The 26,237-nt window shown below is 39.2% G+C and overlaps 1 protein-coding gene across 1 annotated transcript in view; it reads left to right on the top strand.

Moving 5' to 3' along the window:
* Positions 1 to 26,237, top strand: part of jade2 (jade family PHD finger 2) — a 169,075-nt gene that overhangs the window by 132,756 nt on the left and 10,082 nt on the right. The window contains exons 11-13 of the mRNA XM_080040454.1: positions 2,016 to 2,133; positions 11,652 to 11,783; positions 24,397 to 24,542. Coding sequence (XP_079896580.1) covers positions 2,016 to 2,133; positions 11,652 to 11,783; positions 24,397 to 24,542 — 396 coding nt within the window. The remainder of the gene's footprint in view (positions 1 to 2,015; positions 2,134 to 11,651; positions 11,784 to 24,396; positions 24,543 to 26,237) is intronic.

Genomic DNA, 26,237 nt, shown 5'->3' with positions numbered 1-26,237 from the left:
ATATCTTAAGCCTCACACATGCATAATGCTGCCACACACACACACACACACACCTATGTGGTTTGAGACACATGATTACTGATTTACCGTTGTAAGAGAAATGCAGTTGGCAGAGATCCAGTTTCTTTCTGGCTTGTTAGTAAGGGATTCATATGCTCTGGCTTGGACCCAATTTGTTTCTCTCCCTGTCTACCTATCTCTCTCTCTCTTTTCTCTCTCTCTCTCTTTTTCTCTCTCTCTTGTTACTTTGTTGTCATGACTATGTGTTGGATGTTATGGACATTATATCCACAGCTGTACACAAAAATCTTTACGACCCTCAAAAACAACATGTTACCCAATTTACCATACATGAAAAGAAATATGTCTTGTAGCTAATATTGGTTTCTGCAACAGCTCATAACTGTTTGCTTTGAACCCAACATACAACAGCACCTATCAGGACATTACACAGCTATAAAAACTTTACAATGGTGTGCATGCTGCAATAAAAACATTTACAGAACAGTAAAGCTACAGTAAACGCTCTATACATTAGCTCTATTAACCCATTCCATTAAAGTAATATATCACCCAAGCTATACTCCCACCCATTAAAGTACATGAGTTATGAATGATCAATGAAATCAGTTGCCGTGGCACTTATCAGGAAGAATTTTTTCGTACTGTAGCACTGTAGGTGGAAATTAACTAAATGCTGAAACAATTTCTGAAACCCCATCCCCCACACTGTACCTCTTTCAAACAGCCAATCTGACAATCGAGTGTGAGGAGGTACGAAGGGTTTGAACTTCACAAGTTCTCCTTTGCACATGTATTTCTGTCACTCTTCATTTGTGCAACCGAGTGCAACACTTTGAATGGCTTCATGGAAAGATTGTCTGTAATTGTACTTTAGTATCCCCATATTTAAACTATTACCGCGTCATCAAGTGTGGCTGTTCAGACAAGTGACAGTATAAACACTTACTTTAGACAACACCCTGAATGAAGTAGTTTTTTTTCTAACATACGCCTAGGCATGAAGTGATAGAAGGAAGAGCATCCTACCTCTTGTGTTATTTGGTAGATAAAAAATCACTGTGTCCTCATGAAGTCAGACCCATCCCCTTCACTCAAACTATCTAGACCTCTGAGAGACTCATAATTTTGCAGGTCAAAGTTGAGTCGGATTGAACTATGCACAAAGTAAACATGGGGGGGACTAATCTCTCCTCCTTGCTCATTCAGTCGTGTTTTATCTGTAGATACAAGGATTTGTCATTTAACTACAACTGCCAAGGGACTGCATTTCAACCCATGAACCCACGGTGGCATTCTCAGACTATTCATGTGCTTTGTTTTCTTCCCGTTTATTTATCTTTTATTTGTTGCCAATACTAAATAGCAACAACATTTCTAATCAGTTTTTCTTTGAACATCCATATGTGCTCATGATAAGCATGTATTCTCACACATTCATATCCCTTCTCTCTGCTCTCCATCCACTCACATGTATGTTAATATAACGCTCATAGGGCGAGTCATTTGGGAATATGGAGGAACAGTAGGGCTCGGCTGAATTCTGAGCTTCCAGTTTACTGGCAGGAAACAGGAAGTCACCTCTTTACTCTTACCTTTTTATTGTACAATTATATCTGGATTCACATACAAATCTTATGTTAAATATTGTTGCATTTTAAAACCAATAGAATTAACTAAAAAAAAGCCTAAAAAGGTTTGGAGAGAGAGACAATGTGTTGGGTGGTATATTTTGTGATAAATAGCAAACCCCACACACACTAAATATTTAAGATAAAATATTGATTCCAATTTATGTGTGTGTGTGTATTGTTATGATGTTTCTGAAATAGCTACACGACTGAACAAAATGTATGTTGTACCCTTGTGTCTGTTGTGTATACGTCTGATATCCTCTATGTCTTTTTTGTTTGCTCCTGCACTAAATCATGATGAGATGAAATGAGACAAACTGCGCCACATGTGATTTTTAACGATGATGATGTGTGTTTCAGGTGCGTAACCTTTGCTACATGGTGACGCGGAGGGAGAAAATGAAACACACCCTGTGCGATCTCCAGGAGAAGATCTTCCACCTGCAGCTACAACTACTGGAAGAGGATGCTGCTGGAGGTAAGAGAAAAAAACATGGCTATATGTCTGGTGGTTTTTCTAATTCAATTTTGACAAAAACACAAATTTAAAAAAAATAAAATACTATTACCCTTTACCCCCTTAGCACTTTAGCCAAACACTATTCATTAAAGCCCCACCCCTCAAAAAAACAAAAGGTACCATTTGGAAAGCTCAAATGCTTAACGGTAACACCCCAAACCCTTGTCGACTGAGTGTAGTGGGTGGACAGCATTGAGAATGGCCTGTCATCATTTTTTTTGCACAGCAGGCAACCCTTGACACCTGCACAGCAGAGAACAGTGGAATAATAGCCAAGCCAGGTATTGTGACACACACCATCCACATAAATGGAGCTAGATTTCCTTTCCACTCTACACAGATGACTGACTTTGATGCATTTCGTTCAGCTGCTCTGTGAAGGAGAACTTTGAGGGTGAAGCTGGCTGGTTGAGTTGATGCTGCGTTGTTTGCTGGATATCGTCTCAAAATGTGATTTATAATCTTAGTGAAATTGAAAACTGTATTTTCACTTGTTGTTATAGTCTCTTATAAAGGAGGTAGTTTTAATTTTCACAGTAATCTCATTGTTAGAATAATAAATTAGCAAAGACAAGACATAGGAAAGTAGACAATCAATGAAACAAGAAAATTAAAATAGAATTAACGAACAGTAGAATTATAAACTATTATTGGCCTTTTTATGAAGAGATTTAATTAAAGTAATTGCATTACCTTTTGACATCAATCTTGACGTTAGTTCATCAAGATTGCATCTGATTTAGCCTCTGGTTTACATGGGAACATGGGGTCAGTAGTTGTAGTTGAAATGTAACCATAGGCCTGACTGTGAAGAGCCTAAAATGTGAGTTATGCATCGTAAAATCTATCCTAAAATCAGAGAATAATAATAAAATCAATAATAGTGACCTGTTGTTGTGTTTGATAGTGTCAAAGAACCCCATTAGTTGTAACAGTCGTGACCAGCAGCTGTCACAGCGATGACAGGGAGAGGCTGTTGTCATGGTAATAACAGTGACGTCTTGCAGGCATGGTAATGATAGTGAACTCTTGTCAGCTCTCCCCTGTGGCTATGTTGGTGTGTGTGTGTGTGTGTGTGTGTGTGTGTGTGTGTGTGTGTGTGTGTGTGTGTGTGTGTGTGTGTGTGTGTGTGTGTGTGTGTGTGTGTGTGTGTGTGTGTGTGTGTGTGTGTGTGTGTGTGTGTGTGTGTGTGTGTGTGTGTGTGGTGAAAGATTTGCTAGCTCTCTCACACACACACACACACACACACACACACACACACACACACACACACACACACACGTGCACGCACGCAGTGCAGAGCTCCTGACTCAGCAGATTGCTGCCATCAGGTACCGGGAGCTGTGCTGCTGGCACTAAACAGCCATATCTATTCACACTCTAGATTATAAAGTGTGTGTGTGTGTGTATCACCAGAGTGAAGGATGAGGTTGTCTTCAATAATGATTTGTTGTGTCCCTCGCCTGGTATCCACTTCTTTTTCCTGCTCTCTCTTATTTTCCACTCTCCATTTCTCTTCATCATCTTCTTGAATCTATTCTATCCTCCATCTGTTTCTTTCTTTCTTTTACTCTCATTTTGTGTGTCCTGCAAGGCCCCATCTTTCTTCTTTTTTCCCACTATCTTATTTTGTTTTCCTCATCCGACACTCTCTATTTGAGTCAGGCCATCAGTTGTCTCGGTTTGTTCTTCTTTGGTCCTTCTCTTCACACCAACAGACATTGTGACATAGTAGTGGCTAAATGTAACTGGAAACATAGCCAAAACATTACAATTTGTGTGCAGATGGATATATTGGTCAAAGTAGGTTAGGGCAGTTAAAAGAAATATTTTTAAAAATTCTATTGAGATTAAAATCGATTTGACTGTTGATCATATTGACTTTGATCCGAGCGCATATTTGTCCTTGTATAAATGTAGAACAGGCTTATTACAAAGAGCTGAACACGTATATTATGTCCTAATACACTGATTAAACACGAGCAATCCAACCTTTTTTAAGTTTTATGGTTGTTTGTCTGTTAAAATTGTTCTGACATAGTTTTTACAACTGTAAAATCAGATTTTTTCAGAAAACCTCGAGATACCCCAAGCTTTGCCATGCATCGGCGCCAACATCCTTCCTCTCTCCCTAATCTCTCTGGGATTGTTACCATGTGGAAAACGCACAGATTTATCCTCGACTGAAACAGAAGCACAAAGCTATGTCCGCCTGTCTGTCTCTCAAAGCACTTAATCTGTCATGCTCCACGTTCTGTCTGCCAGTCCGCCTGTCTGTCTGTCATGTTTATTTGTCTGTCTGTCATGTTGAGGGCAGCTCTCGTCATGCTTTGTCAATTCTAGCATGTTACCAGCAAGGTGGACGGGCAGGTGGGCACTGTCCCTATAGTCCCACATGCAGACGGAAGCCTTATGCTGAAAGTAGTAAGTCTGCATCATAATACAGCATCTAGTCTGTAGGAAGCATTTCATATATAAAGAAAACTTAACATGCCGATTCAAAACCTCCACAAGGTATGCATAAATCATTTGATAGGAGATAGCACTTTCCAAAAGATATTAATATGCTAGAAGATTTTTTTCCCAAGAAGTAAGCTCCATTGTAGAACAGTTAACAATGCAACAAGTCGTCACACTTAAATGTCACAATTAATTTTCTGCCAGTGACTTCCTATCTGAAGGACAAGACATACAGGAGCTGCACCATTGTCATTCAATTTAAGATGGCTAAAACTGCTTTATTAATTGTGAGGAAACATGGTTAGAGTAATGCTAGAATACTGCTGTTTAGCAGTGATATTTTATTTCTTATTTGAAAGTTTTGTCATGCAAATGTTTGCTAATCAGCACTAAAAAAGTCAGTATTTTGTCTCAAATTAAATTATTAGATAAACTAGAGTTTTTTCTCGATGGCGACGTTCGATGAAAATTTAAGGGGATCACCAAAATTGCTCTAGTTCAACCTGAGGAGGACATGTCTGCATCAAGTTTTTAAGACATTTAAATTGGACCACAAATCAACCTCATTGTGGTGCTAGAAGAGACGTCAGGGTATGATGTGACACATCATCTGGGAACCATGAATATCTATACAAAGTTTCCTGGCAATGCACACAGAAGTGTTTGAGATACTTATGTCTGGACTAAAATGGTGAACAGACCAATATTTTCATCCCTAGAGCTGCTGGCTATGTGAAGAAGAAAAAAAACATTTGGAAATGTATGAAGAAAAATGGATTATAGAATAAAGTTGTTCTTACATTATCAAGTAGCATCAGACAAATATTTTGGTTTGGCATGCAGGGCCTTTCAACATAAGCCAGTTGACAGGCTTTTGTTTGATAAGAATACAATTAAAGCCACTACAAGTAACATGGCACGTTGGCGTCCCCTTTGGACAAAGGCGGTAGTACTTTTACGACGCCCGCTGTCGCAAAGCTGTTTTCTAGCTCGTGCCAGGCGTGCGAGTGTGAACTGAGAAGGGCACAATATAGTGCATGTCTGTGTGTTGAAAGTGTGAGGACTCTTTTCGGCTCCCGCTCCCCTTCCCTCACCTGGAGGGATAGGCTTCTCAAATCGCGTTGCAGCGCCACACTGAAATCTGCGACCAATACGGATATGTGACCATAGAGCCTGCACGAGCGAACCGAAAATCGGACTGGGTGTGCGACCAGACCAAAAGCAGTAATAAAAACTATATAAAAACGTCTTTCTTTGCACTGATGGTCTCGTTTGCTGTTAAAGGTAATTTATGATTATCAGAGGAAACATGAGGCTGTTTAAAATATCTTTTAAATGTTACTCGTAGCCGCTTTAATGGGTAAATCAAAGATTCCTTTTCATGTATTTTATTGGTACACACTTGACTAATTTACATAAATAATACTGAGTCGTTTTGGCTCAACAGGAACCCTAATCTCACTTTTGTATAAAATTTAAACCTTCTGTCCGGAACTCAAGATAACAGGATTTCCTCTGTTGCTATTCTTCTTCAGCGGATCAGTTCTCATTCTTAGCTATTATCTTATTTATGCACCCCAGCGTGCGCACATGTATAGAGCTGCAGCTGTGTTTTAGCACAGTATTCTGCAGAAAAACATATCGGTGCACATAAAAAATACAGATTCAGTTATATTCTGTACTGCAGGTAGGACATTTTCCTGGATGTACACACACACACACACACACACACACACAGACAGGGTAATATTGTTATGCAGGAAGTGCAGTACATTTACATTCTGAAGCTGAACTGTGACAAGCTGACAGCGGTTAGTATTGGCCTCTCTGATCTGCTCTCAGCGCGCGTGTGTGTGTGCGTGCGTGCGTGCGTTTGCGTAAGTGCGTGCGTGCGTGCGTGCGTAAGAGTGCGTTTGCGTAAGTGTGTGAGGAGGACAGAAAATAAGGATGGAGGAAGAGGAGGATGGGATGGGACAGGATGGTAATAGGATGAAAGAAAGAGAAACAGTAGCACCAATGAGAGGGAAAGACTGTGAAAGGACAGAAGAAAGGGTTGAGCATGAGTAAAAAATACTTTCTCACATTGCATTAATGAGCTCAGGTAAGAAATGGGGACACTGTGGCTATACACACACACACACACACACACACACACACACACACACACACAAGGACTCCCACGCTGCAGTTCAGTGCACCTAAAAAGAGGGGGAATTAATCACACACTTCAAAAAGATGAATCCCCCGGTGCTGTTGCACCTTCTAAACAAGAGTGGGAAGGAGGTTTGGAGGAGAGAGAAATGCAACAGCAGAATGTAAAGACAAAAGAGGTGGGGGGAAAAAAGTACAGAGCTGTCAAAAAAAAGTCTTTAAAAAGGTTTCCACTGCTGATAGTTGGATTTGTATAAGATTACAAACTGCGGGGGGAACGCTTCAGAATGTTCAAGGAGAGCCTGCAGGCGTCCTTGAAAACCCAAAGACTAGTTTTCCTTGCTGTAAAACATATAAAAGAACAAAATCAGATTAGGGACAAAAAAAATGACAAAAATGTTGAAAAATTGTCCCTGGGAGATCAGGCGATAAGATGCATCTCCTGTCAAAACAAAAAAAAGAGAGAAATTACAATTTAGGCGCTGTGTGTGGAAGCGTTCCCCCTGGGAGCTCCCTCAAAGATCCCTCTGGCAGTAATGGCCTCCGCAATTTCAGCAACAGCCATAAAATAAATTGGAATAGGGGCGGAATGTCTGGTAGATGTACCTGCACTCTTCTACAAATCCTGTTTATAAAAAGAAAAGTTTCATATGGCCACCTTCACACTAATTCCACATGTCAGATTTTAGTTTTACAGTAAAAGTCACATTACACTCACATCGTGCAAATGTATTCTCACTAGTCTAATTCAATTCTATTGAAGCTCACACAACGGACAAATTCAAATGATTCGGTGCAATCTGCAGCTACCAAGCATTTAAGTTGCTTTCATAAGAAATTGACAGTTCCTTTAAACTCTGAAGTATTTCAACTAAGGTATTTGCATGTAAAAACAACAAACAAATAGTCATTACGTCGTTTTGTGATTTACTGCTGCAACCCTGTGATGTTTGAATGAATGTTGAAATGGAAAAGTGGAGACAGATAAAAGGAAACCTAAGATGCCAGAACTACAAGCCAAAAACTAAATTTAAACCCTGTAAAGAGAGTTTCCCAAAAATGTTTATGGGTTCCTGGTAAAAGAAAAAGAGTTATAGTTGTTAAACTGGCAATTCAGCCTCCTTGTGTCTTATTGAATAGTTTCTGGAAATCCTCAGTTAAAAAGATGTAAAGCTATAGTCCATTATTTAAAGCCATTGTGCATACCTCTTTCATATAAGTGCATGTCGGTTACATTCAAGCCATTGCAAAATGAGTTGACACAAAGTTGATAAAGCCTGACAGCTCCACAAAAGTATTTCTCAGTATGGCATCGTTTACAAACTAAGCTGTGTATTAGCTGTGTACATCACGTCTCCACCTCGTTTATTCTTCCACTTCACCTTACATTTAAATTCTGAGATTGAGTAGCAGAACAAAACATATTAACACAGTACCACACAAATGTTCTTTCTTTCTTTCTTTCTTTCTTTCTTTCTTTCTTTCTTTCTTTCTTTCTTTCTTTCTTTCTTTCTTTCTTTCTTTCTTTCTTTCTTTCTTTCTATACTCATAGTAAACTAGTGTCACACCCTCTTCTCTTTTGCTCACTCATTCCTGAAAGACAGACACACACACACACACACACACACACACACACACACACACACACACACACACACACACACACACACACACACACAGAGGTTTGTCTCAGTGTGAAATCTCTCTCTGGTCCTTCTCAGTTCCATTCATGCATGTCTTGCTCCTCCATGCTAAAGCAAGCATGAGGAAAGCCTACTGCTGACTATGACAGGCGCGCACACACAGTGTAGTCATGTATTGTACTGACCAACCGACACACACATAATATATTATTTATGGTACAGAACAGCCATTCTACTAACAGCGTGGCCATATTGATGTAAGTTGTTCTGACACATTGGTATGGACAGAAAATCTCACTACTATTGGATGTGTTAGGATGACATTTCATAGTTATGATCCCCAGAGGACAAAGCCTACCGAGTAGTGATCCCTTGACTTTTCGTCTTGCACCACCATGAGGTTGACATTTGGGGTGTTGAGTGAAATGAATGAAGTGAACAATCTTTAGATGGTTGTAATGAAATATGATACAGACATAAAAGTGTCCCTCAGGATGAACTGATGTAACTGAGATGTTCTAGCGCCGTCAACGGATCAACATTTGAATCCGTTCAATGATTTAGTTTATGAACAAAATCCTGCAAAACTAATAACAACAACCTCAGCCATAGTTTAGTGCTGATTACCATGCTAACAGCCATGCAAAGCCACTATGGCTGTGCTCTTGTTCACAGATATTCACCAGAATTATTCTTATTTTTTTATTTTTTTTGGGGTAGAGAAAGTACTTTTAAAAATATTTTAACTCACAATTTAAGTATCTACACCTTTGTACTTCATTATTTTGTAATGTAAGTTTTACATTGCTCATTGGAGCCAGATTAGGGCAGAATAATTACAGATATATATTTGATATAATCCGAAAGTAAAGAGCCCTGGGTTTACTGTTTTAACTGTTTTTTACTGACTCTTAGTGATGAACTTGCTGTAGGTGTCAGATCATCTATGTCGACTCTTTCACACTACAGTGACTGCTAAGCGATACAAACACACAAACAAATAAAATCGGCTTTTCGAAACCCCAGTATATCTGAAATGAACCTGCAGGTGCCACCTGCTCTACCAATGTGCACACACACTGAGTCCCTAAACATGATACACAGCAGCAGCCGAGTTAGTGAGCCATGCAGTCAGAACTTTGTGTTTGGGTAAACAGCAGGAGCCTGGAACAACAAGACTTCCCAACAATAAGGACTTCCCATGTCGTAGAACGAGAGCCAGAGTGAAATCCTCACTGTGCTATATATGTGAGAGGCAGTGGAGTGTGACTGCATCGTTTCCTTACATGCTGTGTGTCTCTGTGAGTGTGTGTATCTATTAAAAGCAGAGCTCAACATTCACCAATTATTACGCTGGGACATTCGAAGCAAAATTATGCTGCAACTATTTTAAGAATAGATTAATCTTAGCTAAAGTACTTCAAGCTGAAACACCATCCAGTCTCAGGCTCAAGCTTCTCTAATGGTAAACATTGGTCAGACAAAACAAGCAAAAATAAAATGTCACATTTTGCCCTTTGGCATTTATTATCAAAAATAAATAGTCGTTGCAGTTATATTTGATGTATTGTAAGTAAGTTATCTGAAAAGGTAAGTTTGGCTCTGCGTTAAAATAATACCAGGGAATTTGTTTTACTGTTATATTACATATTGATTGTTAAAGTAATATCAAGCTTATATGTATGAATTCAATTGTTGGTGTTTGAAGGTTTGTTCTACTGCTTACCCACTCCTTATTAAATTGGCTTTATTGATGTTATGTTATTATGTGTGGCGATTTGTAGCCACTTTGGAACCAGTATGTGAATCTCATAAAAAGCTTTAATATGCAGTAACAACCTGTGCTAAGTTAGCATTTTTATAGCAGGACTAGCGTGTTAATGTGTACTTTACTGTCAGGTCACGTGTTGTTCTTATTTTCGTCTTTGATTATTTGCACATATCAGTGTTTGCTGTGTTGCTGTGTCACACTCTCAGCTGGAGTGAGTGAGCGCGGTCTCCTGCAGTGAGAGGACAGCTCACAGCAGGGAGACTCTGTTACATGTCATACAGTGTGCGCGTGTGTGTTTCGGCATCCTCACTGAGCAGTAGACTAACACACAAAGCATATATAAACATACAGTGGTCTCTGTCATGTGAGGCAGGATCTGACACTGTATCCCACTGTGTTGCGTTTGTGTTGTTTGCTTCTGAGTGGTGGACAGGTAGATTGTTACTTGTTTACAATTTAATCAACACACAGAGAAAAACAAGGAGACAATGACTAGTCTTAGTTTTCTGAGGGTAGCTGAGGTGGTGTTTAAACCACATGGGGTCTTGAATCTGACAGCCTTGCTCTTAAACGTTAACTAGAATACTAAACAGCCTGCAGAAGCATTGACATGCATCCCAGGCATTTGGGTTTTATCTGGGCGAAGCAGAAGGGTAAATGTGCCACTGAAGATGAACTATGGCTGTACCACCAAACTTCATCAGGAGTTGACTGAGTCACAATTGGCCAATGACACCTTGCCTTTTCTTCAACCACAAATAGGCAAGAATTAGAAGAATTATGTGTATTTTCTAAAAAAAAATCTATTTTCCCTTTTATTTCACCCTGTGTCTTTATAATACAAATGTAAAACACATTTTTAATTCATTGATAATCTAAAATTAGATTTACCTATGTCCCATCAGCTGTGTTATATCAAATCGAAATGAATTCCTAAAATGTCCTCAAATAATCTGAATTTTTTTTTAATAATTGATTAGCATGTTTTTTTTTTTTTTTTCTCAAACTTGCATATTCTTTGTTTATGTACCTTCACCCGTTGAGTGAGACACAGGAACACCTCAGCAGGTCTTTCTACCTGTGGCCATCAAACTGTAGAACTCCACCTCCTTCTGCAGGAGGGAAAAGTAAAACATTAGGAATGGACAGAGAACAACAACACCAATATAATTATGTTCAGTATTACACTCAACATCACTGCCATTGTCATGTGAAATATTAGGTTCATATTATGTTAATGTCATCTAATTATTTTGTTTTCTTTGTTTTGTTTCTGTAATATTGGAGCGACTTTCAAAAACCTTTATTTTTTCGGGATAAATAAAGTTCTTTCTTTCTGACATAAATTCCACCTAAAACAAAGAAGCTTCACTGACTTTGCAACACTTTCCATTGAAATGCAGCTTAAATTCAATTTAAATCAAGTAAATCCTTTCTGTGTCTCCCTGCAGAGAAACCCCAAAAAGGAGAAAAGAGGAAACAGGATGGAGTGAAGGAGAAAGGGAAGGAGAGGAGGAAGAGTAGTCCTGGGAAGAAAAAGGAGAGAATGAAGTCAGACAGCGGCTCCCTGCTAAAAGAGCTAGGTACATTGTGTGTCTGTGTGTGCCTGTGTATGTCTAAGTGTGTGCGTGTACAACCTGCCCTCTTTCCAAATGATTAAATGCACCTAATTGGCTGAATATACGCAGCATGCTGTAAGTGTGTCCATATGAAAGATCCTGCTGAAATAACATTTCCAGCACATTCATAGCCTTGTTGCATCAATAATTTAGTTGAGGAAACATGTTGATGTATAACAGAGCAAAATGCTTTAATAAAACAACCAATACTTTATAATAGCTTAAAATCTCACAAAAAATATTGTTTCATTTTGACTCGATAAAAACTTAATGGAAATCCTTACCTATTGAAATAAATTATTGATGCATCGAGACTGTTGCAACATTTAAAAAAAATATGTTTTAAAGAAGAAAGTTTTATTCTGCAGTGCTCAGCATCATTTCCATTCTGGTGTATTGCCTTTTCTTTCCTTTTTTGTCACAAACTTCATGCCTTTTCAGACATTTTCAGCTTATAGCTCTACGTAGATCAAGTGTCGGGTGTGATGGTAAAATCTTTAATAGGAGTTGACTGCAGCTCAGCCCAGCTGGTCTGATCCAATGCATCTATCTGTCAGTAGTGTAAGGTTCACTCGCTCACAGAAAGACAAACACAAGAGAGGTGAGGCAGAGAGACTGTACAGGTCCTTCTCATATAATTAGCATGTTGTGATAAAGTTGATTATTTTCCATAATGTAATGATAATAATTGAACTTTCATATATTTTAGATTCATTGCACACCAACTGAAATATTTCAGGTCTTTTGTTGTTTTAATATTGATGATTTTGGCATACAGCTCATGAAAACCCCAAATTCCTATCTCAAAAAATTAGCATATTTCATCCGACCAATAAAAGAAAAGTGTTTTTAATACAAAAAAGTCAACCTTCAAATAATTATGTTCAGTTATGCACTCAATACTTGGTCGGGAATCCTTTCGCAGAAATGACTGCTTCAATGCGGCGTGGCATGGAGGCAATCAGCCTGTGGCACTGCTGAGGTGTTATGGAGGCCCAGGATGCTTCGATAGCGGCCTTAAGCTCATCCACAGTGTTGGGTCTGGTGTCTCTCAACTTCCTCTTCACAATATCCCACAGGTTCTCTATGGGGTTCAGGTCAGGAGAGTTGGCAGGCCAATTGAGCACAGTAATACCATGGTCAGTAAACCATTTACCAGTGGTTTTGGCACTGTGAGCAGGTGCCAGGTCTTGTTGAAAAATTAAATCTTCATCTCCATAAAGCTTTTCAGCAGATGGAAGCATGAAGTGCTCCAAAATCTCCTGATAGCTAGCTGCATTGACCCTGCCTTTGATAAAACACAGTGGACCAACACCAGCAGCTGACATGGCACCCCAGACCATCACTGACTGTGGGTACTTGACACTGGACTTCAGGCATTTTGGCATTTCCTTCTCCCCAGTCTTCCTCCAGACTCTGGCACCTTGATTTCCGAATGACATGCAAAATTTGCTTCATCCGAAAAAAGTACTTTGGACCACTGAGCAACAGTCCAGTGCTGCTTCTCTGTAGCCCAGGTCAGGCGCTTCTGCCGCTGTTTCTGGTTCAAAAGTGGCTTGACCTGGGGAATGCGGCACCTGTAGCCCATTTCCTGCACACGCCTGTGCACGGTGGCTCTGGATGTCTCTACTCCAGACTCAGTCCACTGCTTCCGCAGGTCCCCCAAGGTCTGGAATCGGCCCTTCTCCACAATCCTCCTCAGGGTCCGGTCACCTCTTCTGGTTGTGCACCGTTTTCTGCCACACTTTTTCCTTCCCACAGACTTCCCACTGAGGTGCCTTGATACAGCACTCTGGGAACAGTCTATTCGCTCATAAATTTCTTTCTGTGTCTTACCCTCTTGCTTGAGGGTGTCAATGATGGCCTTCTGGACAGCAGTCAGGTCGGCAGTCTTACCCATGATTGCGGTTTTGAGTAATGAACCAGGCTGGGAGTTTTTAAAAGCCTCAGGAATCTTTTGCAGGTGTTTAGAGTTAATTAGTTGATTCAGATGATTAGGTTAAGAGCTCGTTTAGAGTACCTTTTCATGATATGCTAATTTTTTGAGATAGGAATTTGGGGTTTTCATGAGCTGTATGCCAAAATCATCAATATTAAAACAACAAAAGACCTGAAATATTTCAGTTGGTGTGCAATGAATCTAAAATATATGAAAGTTCAATTATTATCATTACATTATGGAAAATAATCAACTTTATCACAATATGCTAATTATATGAGAAGGACCTGTATATTAAAGCAGAAAAAGATTTCATCACTGTAAATCTAAATAATGCAACCTCCACTCAGCTGTAATAAATAAAACTTTGTTTTTGCCTGAAGAGCACTGGAGTACTGCAGACTGTCCTCCTAAGAGTCACAGAATGAGTTATACTGTATGTGAACTCAGCTTTTTAGTCCCCCGGTTGAGAGATGGCCTCACTAACCATTAAACAATCCAACAACAGCAAAATTGAAAGTGACTTTACCAGGGAAATTATTCCCCGATCAATTCAAACCCCAAGACAAGAATATTTTAAATCAACTTATTGTATAGCAAAAGAAGAAAACAAAGATTTTTTTTATAGCAATAATACAAACTTTACAATGAGGAATTACATGTAAAAAGATGTAGACTTAGGCAGGCATTGTGAAATGATTGTAAATCTTAAAAAAGAAAGAAAAGCTCTGTCAGTGATAATCTCTGTCATTAATGAGTGACTGGGAGAGAGACTTAGAACTAGCCTGTCGCTGCCAATCCTGGATGATGATGGTTGTCTGTCCTGCGAGGAGATAATCCGTTCCAAACTATTGATCATTACAGCTACATATACAGTATATGGAAATTAAGTGTGCAGATTATACTGTCTATATATATATATACAGATATTTTTTTTCAGGCATTTAGCTGACACTCGTACCCACGGCGACTTGAAGTAGACGAGTAGATAAAGGCTCTGTGATTTGTTCCGGGACACGAAAACATGCTGTTGAGGGAGACACACTGGCGGTTTGCAGTGATTGTATCTGCAGCTTTTAAATTGTCAATGTAAGACAAGCCACCTGCCAGACCTTTGGGATGCAAATTAACATTTAAAATGCACAGACATCGTCATAATAGTCAAAAACATACTCTGCTCAGAAAGCAGTGTGTCCATCACTCGGCAGTGAGGGAGGTCTATTTTTTTATTTCATTTTCCACTCAGCAGAAGTGACATGTTTGGCCTGTCTATGAGTAACTATGTTTTGAGGCTGACAGCTTGAGTTTCCCAGGAAATAATCCAGGTTCATGTTAGCAAGGGTAGTGATGTGTTGACTGATGTGTTAAATCAGTGGTGCAGATACCAACGCTGCTCTATTCAGGAACTCTGCGGATTCATGTTTCTAAATCAATTTCAATCTCTCTTTTCCATCTGTTTACCTCTATATCCACATTCATGGAGGTAGACAGGCAGGTAGAACGTTGGCACCCTCAGATTTGTTGGCAGCTCCAGTAAAGTTACATTTCCCGACATGGTGAAACATCTTCAGTTCATTTTGTTTTAGATGCAGCTGCTTTATAGGACAGTAGAGCAGTGACAGTTTGATGAGAGCCGGCGCTGGCTTATGAAGGCTAAGTAGGGGGAAAGTGATGCATATGAAACTTGAAAACAAAGTTTAAGATCCAACGAGATGTTAAGGTGTTGTTATATACCTGAATTTCCCTTGGGATAAATAAAGTATCTATCTATCTATCTATTGTGTAAGCAAATCAATAATTTACATGCAAACAAAGAGGGGAGAGAAACACACAACTTGTGATATACTGTATGTTTGTGTGGGTGAATAAAATGGAAACTAAAGTCCTCTGTATCTAAGGCCTCCTGTAAAAACAAGCTCCTCCACTGGGAATAGCTACTATATGTAGGACATCAAGTGGGTGGATTTGTAGCCTTACATAATCCTTTCTTATTGGTACTCAGATCTATTAAGTTATGAATATTCCTGCAGTCATATTCAGTCAAAAGCTGTGGGCTGCACAGACAATTACTGTACATGATAAAAATCCCACAGCCTAGAAGAATGAGTTCTAAAGACAAATTGCTTTATTTGCTCAATTTAATGTGCATGAGTAAGCCCCCATAATGTAGGATATTTATAGCAATATAAAACCTTATAGATCTTATTGGTGAATTCTCTTTTTCTCTTACCTTGTTCTCCAAAGAGATGTAAGGGTAAAATCGGTTAGCAGTTAAAAGCTGTTAAATGGGACTGTGAATGGAAAAATACGATAGTCAAAATACATTCACACATACGACGCATGACAAGCATTTAAAATACATAAAGAGGACATACGATGGGCACGCTGGCAGCAGCATTACAAGCAACAGATATGTGAGGGGATCAGTTTCTTCCTGTGATCCCTGAAAAACGAAACATGACAGAATGTTCCTCAAAGTTACAAAAAGCATCCAACAAAGGCTTCCTGCTTTCATCAAAGGACCAAACCTTGAACTGCTCTGGCTATATCGAAATGGGTTGCTGCCTCTGTGGAATGATAACATATTGGGTAGGAATGATACACAGCTAAGATTGACCTATCTCTATTGTCAACATATCTGTAACACGAAATCCGCCCATACATCTCAATATCAAAGATTCAGTTACCACTTGTAGGAGTTTGGAGTATCCAAATTCACAACTCCTCTCAGAACCACAATTCCTATTGGGTTTTAGGGGTTTGGAAGCTTTGGGAGTCTCACAATTTAGATCTTGATTCAGCTAAGGGGGCACAAATGTTTGGGATTAAGCAGTGTAAAATACCATTTATGCTGTGCCTACCTATTGCAGTTAGTTAGTTATTTCTGTATTAAATCCTTAATGCGCCAAGACGACTGCTTTCATTGCCGATGAACTCTAGATAACTTCTGTGTGGGGGTGTGCAGCAGTGTGCCCTCAAGACACAGCTCTGCTTTCCTCGGTTCCACAATCAAAAGGTCATTAACAGCAAAATTCATTAATTTAGAGTCATAACATCAGGATTCTTAATTTTAATTAACATTTTTAATTTAACACTGTTTAATCTTACATATTCTGACCTACAAATGACCGAATCAGTGTTGACATTGTTATTTGTCTGACTAAAAGATAACTCTAGATAAAAGACAATAAAATAGTTTTTTGTTTTTGAAAATAATTTATTAAATGCAATCCTTTATAGGCTCAATGGAGAGTTTCTATGCACCGTGATGGTCACACTGAGGTTTAGAGGGAATTTTACCTTGGCAGGAGTTATGTTCTTGAGTGAATACTGAATTATTTTGATTTAGCGGGAGGGGGAATCCTTGAATAGTTTGAAAATGTATATCAGTGTCAGTCCTTGAACATCTGGTCTTGCCAAACTAAGGAACATTTCTCAAGTATAATATTTAGTATATAAAATGTCCATGATTTGTGCAATTGTATCTTTCAGTTCACACACAAAGTTACTGTCAACGATGACTCAGGAGTTTTTCTCCTTTCCTTATTTAACCAGAGCTGAGGGTAACAGAGCTGACAGTATTTTCCTCTCCAAGTAAATTTGATCAATAAACATATTGACGATAACACAGGACAAGAGACTAGCTTAGCTCTGCCTCACTTGCTTTATAGTCTGATAGTATCTCTATTTATCTGTCGTTCACTCTGGCTCTGTTACAACACTCCTTCTGTCTGTTTATCGTTCTCTTTCTTCCTCTCTTTCTCTGTCTCGCTCTTACAGTCTGACTGATAAGACTGCAACTTGGTGTTGATACTGGGAAAACATCCTTCACATTGTGTTTCCATGACAAACAAGCCCTTCTCTGTGTGTGTGTGTGTGTGTGTGTGTGTGTGTGTGTGTGTGTGTGTGTGTGTGTGTGTGTGTGTGTGTGTGTGTGTGTGTGTGTGTGTGTGTGTGTGTGTGTGTGTGTGTGTGTGTGTGTGTGTGTGTGTGTGTGTGTGTGTGTGTGTGTGTGTGCGCTCACCTCTGCCACCGTTTTAGAATCGTATATGCATTTATATCGATATCGTTCCTGTCCCAGTGTGTCATCTGTGTGTTTGGTTTTGCTTGCTTTGTGTGTTCATTTATCTTAATCTAAGTGTGTGTGTGTGTGTGCGTGTGTGTGCGTGTGAGGCCATCTGTTCTGTCGGGTCTGGTCCTGACTCCCAGGGCTTTTTTCTTCCTCTTAGTGTTGAAGGATCAAGAAGACAGATATGTACTACAAGTCCTTTTCAGATGTACTGTCCCTGATACCCACTGTTTATGAACATTTTCAGTAAAAAAATGTTATCTCCTGGGCATATACAGTATGTGTATTATTAGACAAATTTACATTCAGTGGAATACTAATTATCTGGCGAACAATAGGGAGTTTTGCGTGGACGACTTATGTCAAAGTGATTAAAAATTAAAAAATATATAAATGTTTATCCGGCCCTATCAAACGCATCCAATGTTTGTATTCCCCCCAACCCAACTCCAGTGTGAATGTCCACACAGGCCAGTCTAAAGCCCCAACCTTCCCCAACAAAGCAGCTTAATCTTGGGACCAGAGGTGGACCATCTGGACCAGGGCTGAATTTACTGGATTGGATTGTGTGGACCAATAGACTGGTTTCCTGTGTACAAACAGTACTGGATGCTCGCGCACAGGGGGCAAAAGACCACTTGGGTTGACAAGATTGTAACACAAGGCAACGGATATCAATGTAGTTGCCGTATGGTTGTAAGTTCTTTGACTCAATTGTAATAAATTATTATTTCTAAGTTAAATATGTTTATTTTTCGCTCAACTTACCTGGTTGTGTTGGTTATTTGGGATGTCTACAATATCAGGAGCATGACGGTAAAATTAATGTCACAAAGCTTAACAACTCTATGTTATTTCTGCTTTGCTGCATGGCTCTGCTTGAAAACGATGGAGAAGAGTGCCACTTTCTGCCCCCCTGTGTGCGCATATTTGCAATGATGTTGCACAGAAACCCGTCAACGTAACAAGTGTTTTTGTTTAGAAGATTGATCGCTGAATTTATTTGAGATTTCACAGACGAGTTGCCTTTTTGTTGGTGATCAGACAGAGACTTTGTTGCTACCTGCTGTTGTTAATATTGTGAAATGGTTTGCATCAATCGAATCACAAGAATCATTGCAGGATCTCTAGAGAGAAACATGTCCTCATTCAATTTGAATGAAAACACAACAAGCTCAAAAATGGAAGGTTGCCCCAAATTAGCTGTTGGTCCTTTAGTTGAAATTGAACAAAGGCTTACAATGTTTGTTCTTGTGGTCAAAAGAGATAATGTGGCCAAATTACAGATCAAAATAGCATGTGGTCCCTCTGACATAATTTTGAGACAAGGTAGAGAAGTAAAACATAATTTTGGTTGTAGAGAACAACTTTGACAGTTGATTCACGTAAGGTTTTATATTGACATTGTGTCTTGTGTTATGTGCTTTGATGTTGCACCGTTACGCAGGTATCTGATGGGTCTTTTGATCACTCTGTTGTTGCTCCTCCTCCACCTTTGCTCTGTTTTCAATTCCTCTGTTTCTATCTCTGCCTTTCTGCTGGAGTTTCCATGCAGCCAATTGGCACCCGATAACAATAATGTGACTGTAGTGGGGGCTTTGGACCTAGCAACACGCACGCGCATACACACACACACACACACACATTCACAGGCCCGGCCCTGTCTAAGTGCTAGTGCATTCTTTACCCTGCACTGCGTTAGTAGCGCTGGCTAGCTAATCATTGCTTGCTGCTTTAGTATCAGCTGTTCTGTAATGCCATGCCAAGGTTTTTTGTTGTGGTGACAGTAGTGTGCACATATTGCACCGAGGCTGGCTGTTCTCCGAGCTGTTGTTGTCATGGTAGATGGCTGTAACGGCAGCAGGAACTTTTTGATACATTTAGCATTAGCTTACGGTATTCCATTGGTTCAACTTGTTAGCTGTAGCTGAAAACGGAGGAGGAGTCAGCATCATCATTCAGTTTAAAATATACAACTCCACTTCAGTAGGCTTCCTTTGAAAATAAATATAATTTGCTTCCCTCCAGCATATTTAAGATAGAGAGAAAGACAGCTTTAATTTGTATTCATGACTGTTTTATAATTTAATAGTGTTCAATATACAAAGAACAAGGTCATCCACTCTCTTTGGTTGGATCCCCAGCTTCTGCCAAAAGGGAAAGACACTGAATTCCAAATGGGTGGATGTGGGTGAATGGTTGAATGAGAATCAAAAATTGTACAAACTCTGTGAGTCTGAGGCTTCCAATAAAGGCATTTTAGAAATGCATTTTGAAAAGCAGTCCATTTAAAGTCATTTCTACCCCTCCTCGAACATCTTGAGATAAAACGTAACTGACACATAAAGCGTAGGGTCTATACCTGCGTCATATGGAACGTGTCATGAGATAACTCCTGGTGTGTTGGCGCTTTATAAACAAAATGTATTTGACTAGACCTGACACATGTTTATATCTAACCCATCTTCTTATGATCTGTTTCTTGATTTAAAAAACTTCTCCCAGATATATGAATAAACAGGCATGAAAAAGAATGAAAGATTAAGGGGCAAGGCAACTCCCACCCATTAAAGTAAACTGATAGGAAATGGGAGTCAGAAAAGTGAATCTATAAGGTGCTCTCCTGTAAGTCATGTAAATCTATTATATTTCTTTCAAATGGAAAAACTTGTAAAAAGCGAACTATTACTGGGGTAAAGGGGTGTAACAACAACAACAGAAGACAAGGATGTTGCTAAATACGTTATTTAGCTGCTCTGTGGTGGTCTGTAGATTGGTCCACCAACCGGGTCCAGACTAAAATATCTAAAATATAGACTGTAATATAACCACTACAAGATGGTTTGGCAGGAAATTTGAAGATATCTTTGATCCCCAAAAGATGAAATCCTACTGACATTTCCTGGAGCGCCACCATCAGGATGACATTTGTCAAATATCTTGACAGCTACTGGGGGATTACCATTTCATTTGGAAGACACATTCATGTCCATTTCAGGGTTCATCTGAGCAATTTATCCTTTTGCTTATGACCAAATACCTTTCAAAACTTAGACTAACTACTGACACACTAAGCTAAGATGGTAAACATGAAACCTCTTAAACATTATCGATTAACATCGCAATTTTGAGCATGTTAGCATTTAGCTCAAAGCCCTCCTGTGTCTCAGTACAGCCTCACAGAACTGCTAGTATGGTTGTTAACTCTCTCCCTTGTTTATTCAATTGTCCAGATGTAAAATCATAAAAAGAAAAAAAAAAGGTTGTACGTAGTATGTAAGTATGTGATATAACTTGAATGGTAGCTAAGAATGAGAGTGGCATGATTTAGGTTTACCTCCTACCTTCTTCTCTCTGAACTCTGGTAAACTCCGCTCTCCTCTGTCATCCCCTCTGGCTTCCTCACACTGCTTCACTGCCTCTTTATTTCCCCCTCTGTCACCTATTCCCTCCCTTAGAGCTCTCGACTCCTGCAGAGAGATGCTGCGTCATGGAAACGACTGACTCGGTGTGTGTGTGTGTGTGTGTGTGTGTGTGTGTGTGTGTGTGAGGATAACTGGTGTTAAAAACACCCTAACAGCACCTCCTGCCGTCCTGCTTGGCAGATCATTATAGGCAGTGAAGATTTAGTGGGAGGCTGGAAAGACAGCAAAGAAAAGACAAAGAAAGAAGCTCAGCCCAGAAAAATTGCCGCTCGTTGTCTTTTACATGGTGTGGTTGTGTGTGTACGTGTGTGTGCGTGCGTGGGTTTTGTCGTTATATTGTCGTAGGGTTTGTTAGGGAAGAAAGTACACTTAATATAATTAATATTACGTTCGCTAGTAGACGATACACCCTTTGTAATCTAGGGTTTCATTTTCACGCAGATTCTGATTGGTATACATTTTAATAAAAAGTGATTTATCCTTTTCAAAACAGATTTTTCAGAGTCCAAAATTGTAGAGGTATTGAGGTTTTCTTCTTGCTTTCTGTGAAAAAACTTTTCTTACATAAATAAAATTACGCAAAAACATTTTTGTGTGAGTCAAAAATGTTCCACTTTAGCAAACCTCCACACCTATATCTGGACTTTATAAAACTCTTTATGATTGTACAAAGACAAGATTGGAAAATAGAATGGAGGTAAATAGGACTTAAGTCAGAACTGAACACACATACTCCCTAAGAGCAGTAAATATATTGCTTGCTACAGCTGCAATTGGTAATTTTCAAATAAGATTTGTGTCCAAATTTGAAAAATATCCATTTAATCTCCTGTTTTTAATCAACCAAGAGCAAATGTGCAAGACGTTAATTTAGGGAAATATGGCACATGTAATCTATCTGGCAATAAATTAGTTTAAATTCTTCATTGTTACCTTTTTTTTTGTTCTTACTTTGACATTTTCTAAAGCTAAACCTGAATAAAACTTGTGTTCAAAAAGTGGATTCAATACTGGAGCCACATTCAAACCCCCACTCCCCAGCCCCAGCTCCTCTTAATGTGTTACAAGGATGTGAGGAGTGAAAGACTGGCAAGCCAAAATGTGGGGACCCTATTCTGTGGGAACAGGAAAGAAGAAGTGCACCACCCCCAATCCCCCCCCCCCCCCCCCCCCCACACACACACACATTCTCCTCTCTGCTTAAGCCTTTACTGCATTGTCTGTCTGTCTGTCTGTCTGTCTGTCTGTCTGTCTGTCTGTCTGTCTGTCTGTCTGTCTGTGTGTGTCGTAGTAAGAAAGACTAAATAGCCACAGACAGACACGCAGTGCATTGGCAGCACTTTTACAGCCCACAATGATAGAAAAGGAGCCATGCAAATCTCCTAATTACACATGCACACATAAACACACACACACACACACACACACACACACACACACACCACAGTGTTGCAAAGGAGACAGGATTTCTGCTGTGAAATGGGTTTATATCTTCATTATTGATGAAGCGACAGAAACGGCATGTTTGGATTTGGAGCTTATCCCTACATAATGTAAATGTCACTGTGTCAAGTTTGTTTTTCTCTCTCTTTCTCACGGACCTGCAGTGGTCTTTGCGTTTCCATGTGGATTTGTGATGAGGCAACATTTGAAAGTGCTGCGTGAGAAATTAACATCAATTTTGAGATGCACTTAACATAAACAAGAATGTCACAGATGCAGCCTCCTCTTGCATTTGAATGTTTTTTGGTCCAAAAACAGAGTGAGGAACTTGTTCGATTGCTTCAGAGCACAACTCTGTGGTGTGCAGACTGTAGCTTTTCGGGATCCATGCTATTCGTACTTTCTGTCCATTCAGACATGTCATTGTAATCATCCTTTTTGTCTGCCCATCTATTCATTAACATTTACAAAATTATGAGTCCGTTCTTTAAAAACAAAAAATGGTTTAATTTCTATTTTATAGAGAATAAAAATGAGTTTGAATTGAAGTGTCCCTTTTGAATTGAGTGAACTGAACTCTATTCAAGAAAATTGTTGGATGTTTAGGTTTGGCACAGAAGTCTTGCATTGCAGCTCTGAAAAGCCTCTGAAAAGTGCTCTTGATTCATGTTACCCAGGGGGCAAAGTGATTTTATGGACATGGAGCGTTGTAAAAGGTTGTTCACCAAAAATGACATCTAGGACCTTCCACGATCACAACCTGGGTGGAAAACCTTGTCAACAAGCTGCTGGTAAGCTACAGTGGGCCGACATAGCAAATCAGAACCACTGTTTAAGTGAATGGGGGTGAATGGGGATGGGCTAATGGGGAATTTTTTAAACTTATAGATATCATTATGAGACTTTGCCAGTTGATTACTGACATTAAAACAAAAACTTTTTGTATTACAGTATTTTCCAAAATGTTTAAATAAATATGAAAAATCATCAATATCTTACTAATGATGCGAAAATTTGCATATCTGCAAAGCCCCAAAATCTCGATGTTGGAATAAAACCAAGTCAATTTGTTTTTAAATTTTGAAAACAAAACAAGTGTCCAACTGCCTGAAGCCTTTCCTAATCACAGTTCAAATTTGATCAATAACCCATAGAAAATCATTTTTTTACACAGTTACATTTCATGTGCCATGGACCAAAAGTGTCCTTTTGGAGTCTCCAGCTGGTATTTTAGGAAACGGCTAGACATTCCCTTGGAAAAAACAGTGTAAAAAATACTGTAATACAAAAAGTTGTTGTTTTAATGTCAGAAATCAACTTGCAAAGTTTCATAATGATATATATAAGTTTAAAAAATTCCCTATTAGCCCACCCCCATTCGCTTAAACAGTGATTCTGATTTGCTCTATGTCGGCCCGCTGTAGCTTTCCAGCAGCTTGTTGACAAGGTTGTCCACCCAGGTTGTGATCGTGGAAGGTCCTGGATATCATTTCTGGTGAACAACCTTTTACAACGCTCCATGTCTGTTTTTCTTCTTGAGTTCTTTTGAGGAAGAATTCTCTTCAACTCCACTAGCTCTTGTACAGTCTTTTCTGTATTCCTTATTTATGAAATATGTGCAGCATCCCTCACCTGTCTGCTTTGTCTCCCCCTTCTCCCTCCCTCTCCCTACCAATTCTTCCTATCAATTCCCACCCCCAGGTTTGTCAAAGTCCTTCCCATTGGACAACTCCCTGTTCGACAGCTGGCTGGCCCAGTCGGTTCAGATCACCGCTGACGACATGCTGAGCCAGTGGGCTCTGGGCGCCCAACATCGCGACAAGACCGGCAGCCTGCTTTCAGACCAGGTAGGGCTTTAGCAGCAGGTGCTATTTCTGAGTTAACTGTAATATTATGATAACTAACACATATAATAGCTTCTTTGATAATGCATAAAATATTAATAATGTGCATAACTCCAAATGGTATAAATAAATAAAAAAATCTCACTTATTCGTACTTTCAGAAGAAAAAATATCTGAAAGCTGAATATAATTTAAGCGCAAGTAAACACATGCAAGACAGCACAAGGATCAGAGCAGTAAAAAGAGGAGGTGGATAACATTAGACAGAGCTACGGTCTGGCTCTTGGCAGTGAACACCAGCACACATGGTAAAATTCAAACAGATGAAATAATCAGCAATGTCAAACAGTCTGTCACCTCTTCACTTGATTCCCAGTCCTCTTTACTGGAGCATCAAAACAGTGTAAGGAGCCAAATACTATCCTAGAGGTGATTGAGAAGGACATCCAAAGTTACAGAAAGTTCTTAATCAATAAAGACAACTTGACTAGAGGGTCAGAAGAGCAAAAAACACTCAGGGACAACACATTAATTTTCCGCACATGTGCCAAGTCAAAATATATGCTCAATCTAATTAATTTCCTTTGAGGTTATGTTGAGTGTTTACAGATGTGTCAAATGGGGCACTGCTGCAACCATGGCAAGTTTATATTATTCTTTATTTCTATTAATTCTTTTAAGAATACTGGAAATAATGAAGAAATGAAAGAAAAAAATAGTTAAAATGGGCATGGAGTGTAGGATTTATGCTAAACATGGGATACTAACAGGTTAAAGGATAAGCCTGGCGTTATGAACTTGTTGCTCTAGTATCCCAACTTTTGCAGGATATAAATAACACTGACATTCAACTGGGTTGTTATTATCTACTACCGTAACTTGAAACAATTCTGAAGAGTGTTTGCTTTTGATTGTAATGTAAGATCCTCAAAAAAGAGAATTGTCCACATGAAGTTTACCACTTATATCATGAACCTAGAGAAGAGTTAATGCTCCTAACTCGAAACCACATTGATATATTGTTTACTTCTCACCAAGTCCAAGACATGAATCTTTATGTGAGCAGTGTTTTGATTAATTTGAGTTAATCTCACTTCTCATAGTGGGTTGATCAGTTGGATAAGAGCGGATGGCCCGAGCAGAGCTGCACTGTGGCTGACCTGCTGTTCTCCTCAGGAATGTGCTCTTTTTGTGTGTTGATTGGCAGGGTTCTCCAACCAGTCTGATATAACTCCATTGTTTGAGGATGTGTTTAGGAGCACAAAAACAAAACAGTAATTTTCAGTAAAACAATGAGATTTTGATATGAATAACCCGATATCCTTAACAAGAGAGATTTGATCTTGCAATGTGAAAGGGCAAGTTAGAGATTCATTCTACAGAAACGTATTTTGAGGAGATTAAGCATCACAATGTTAAATGATGTAAGTGTAAGTATGCAAGCTTAGACCTTTGAATGTCTAAAAATGGCTAGTGACACTGTTGAGCTGTTGGAAATGTGAGTAGGTGGATGTGGGTGGGTAGTTTTTGTTCCAAAATATTACAGTCAAAAATGTGAGGTTTCAACACCAGGAGCACGAGCAACAAGCAAATTAATTGTGGTTTGGATCAGACATTTCTAATATGTCATGGAAATTTTGCGTAAAAACCTGTCTCAGTTCCTCCCTTCTGATTTACCCTTGTTTCCTCTTTTTCAAT

The sequence above is a fragment of the Ammodytes marinus genome (assembly GCF_949987685.1).
Source record: "Ammodytes marinus genome assembly, chromosome: 14".
Taxonomy (NCBI): domain Eukaryota; kingdom Metazoa; phylum Chordata; class Actinopteri; order Uranoscopiformes; family Ammodytidae; genus Ammodytes; species Ammodytes marinus.
This window is presented reverse-complemented; position numbering and strand designations above follow the sequence as displayed.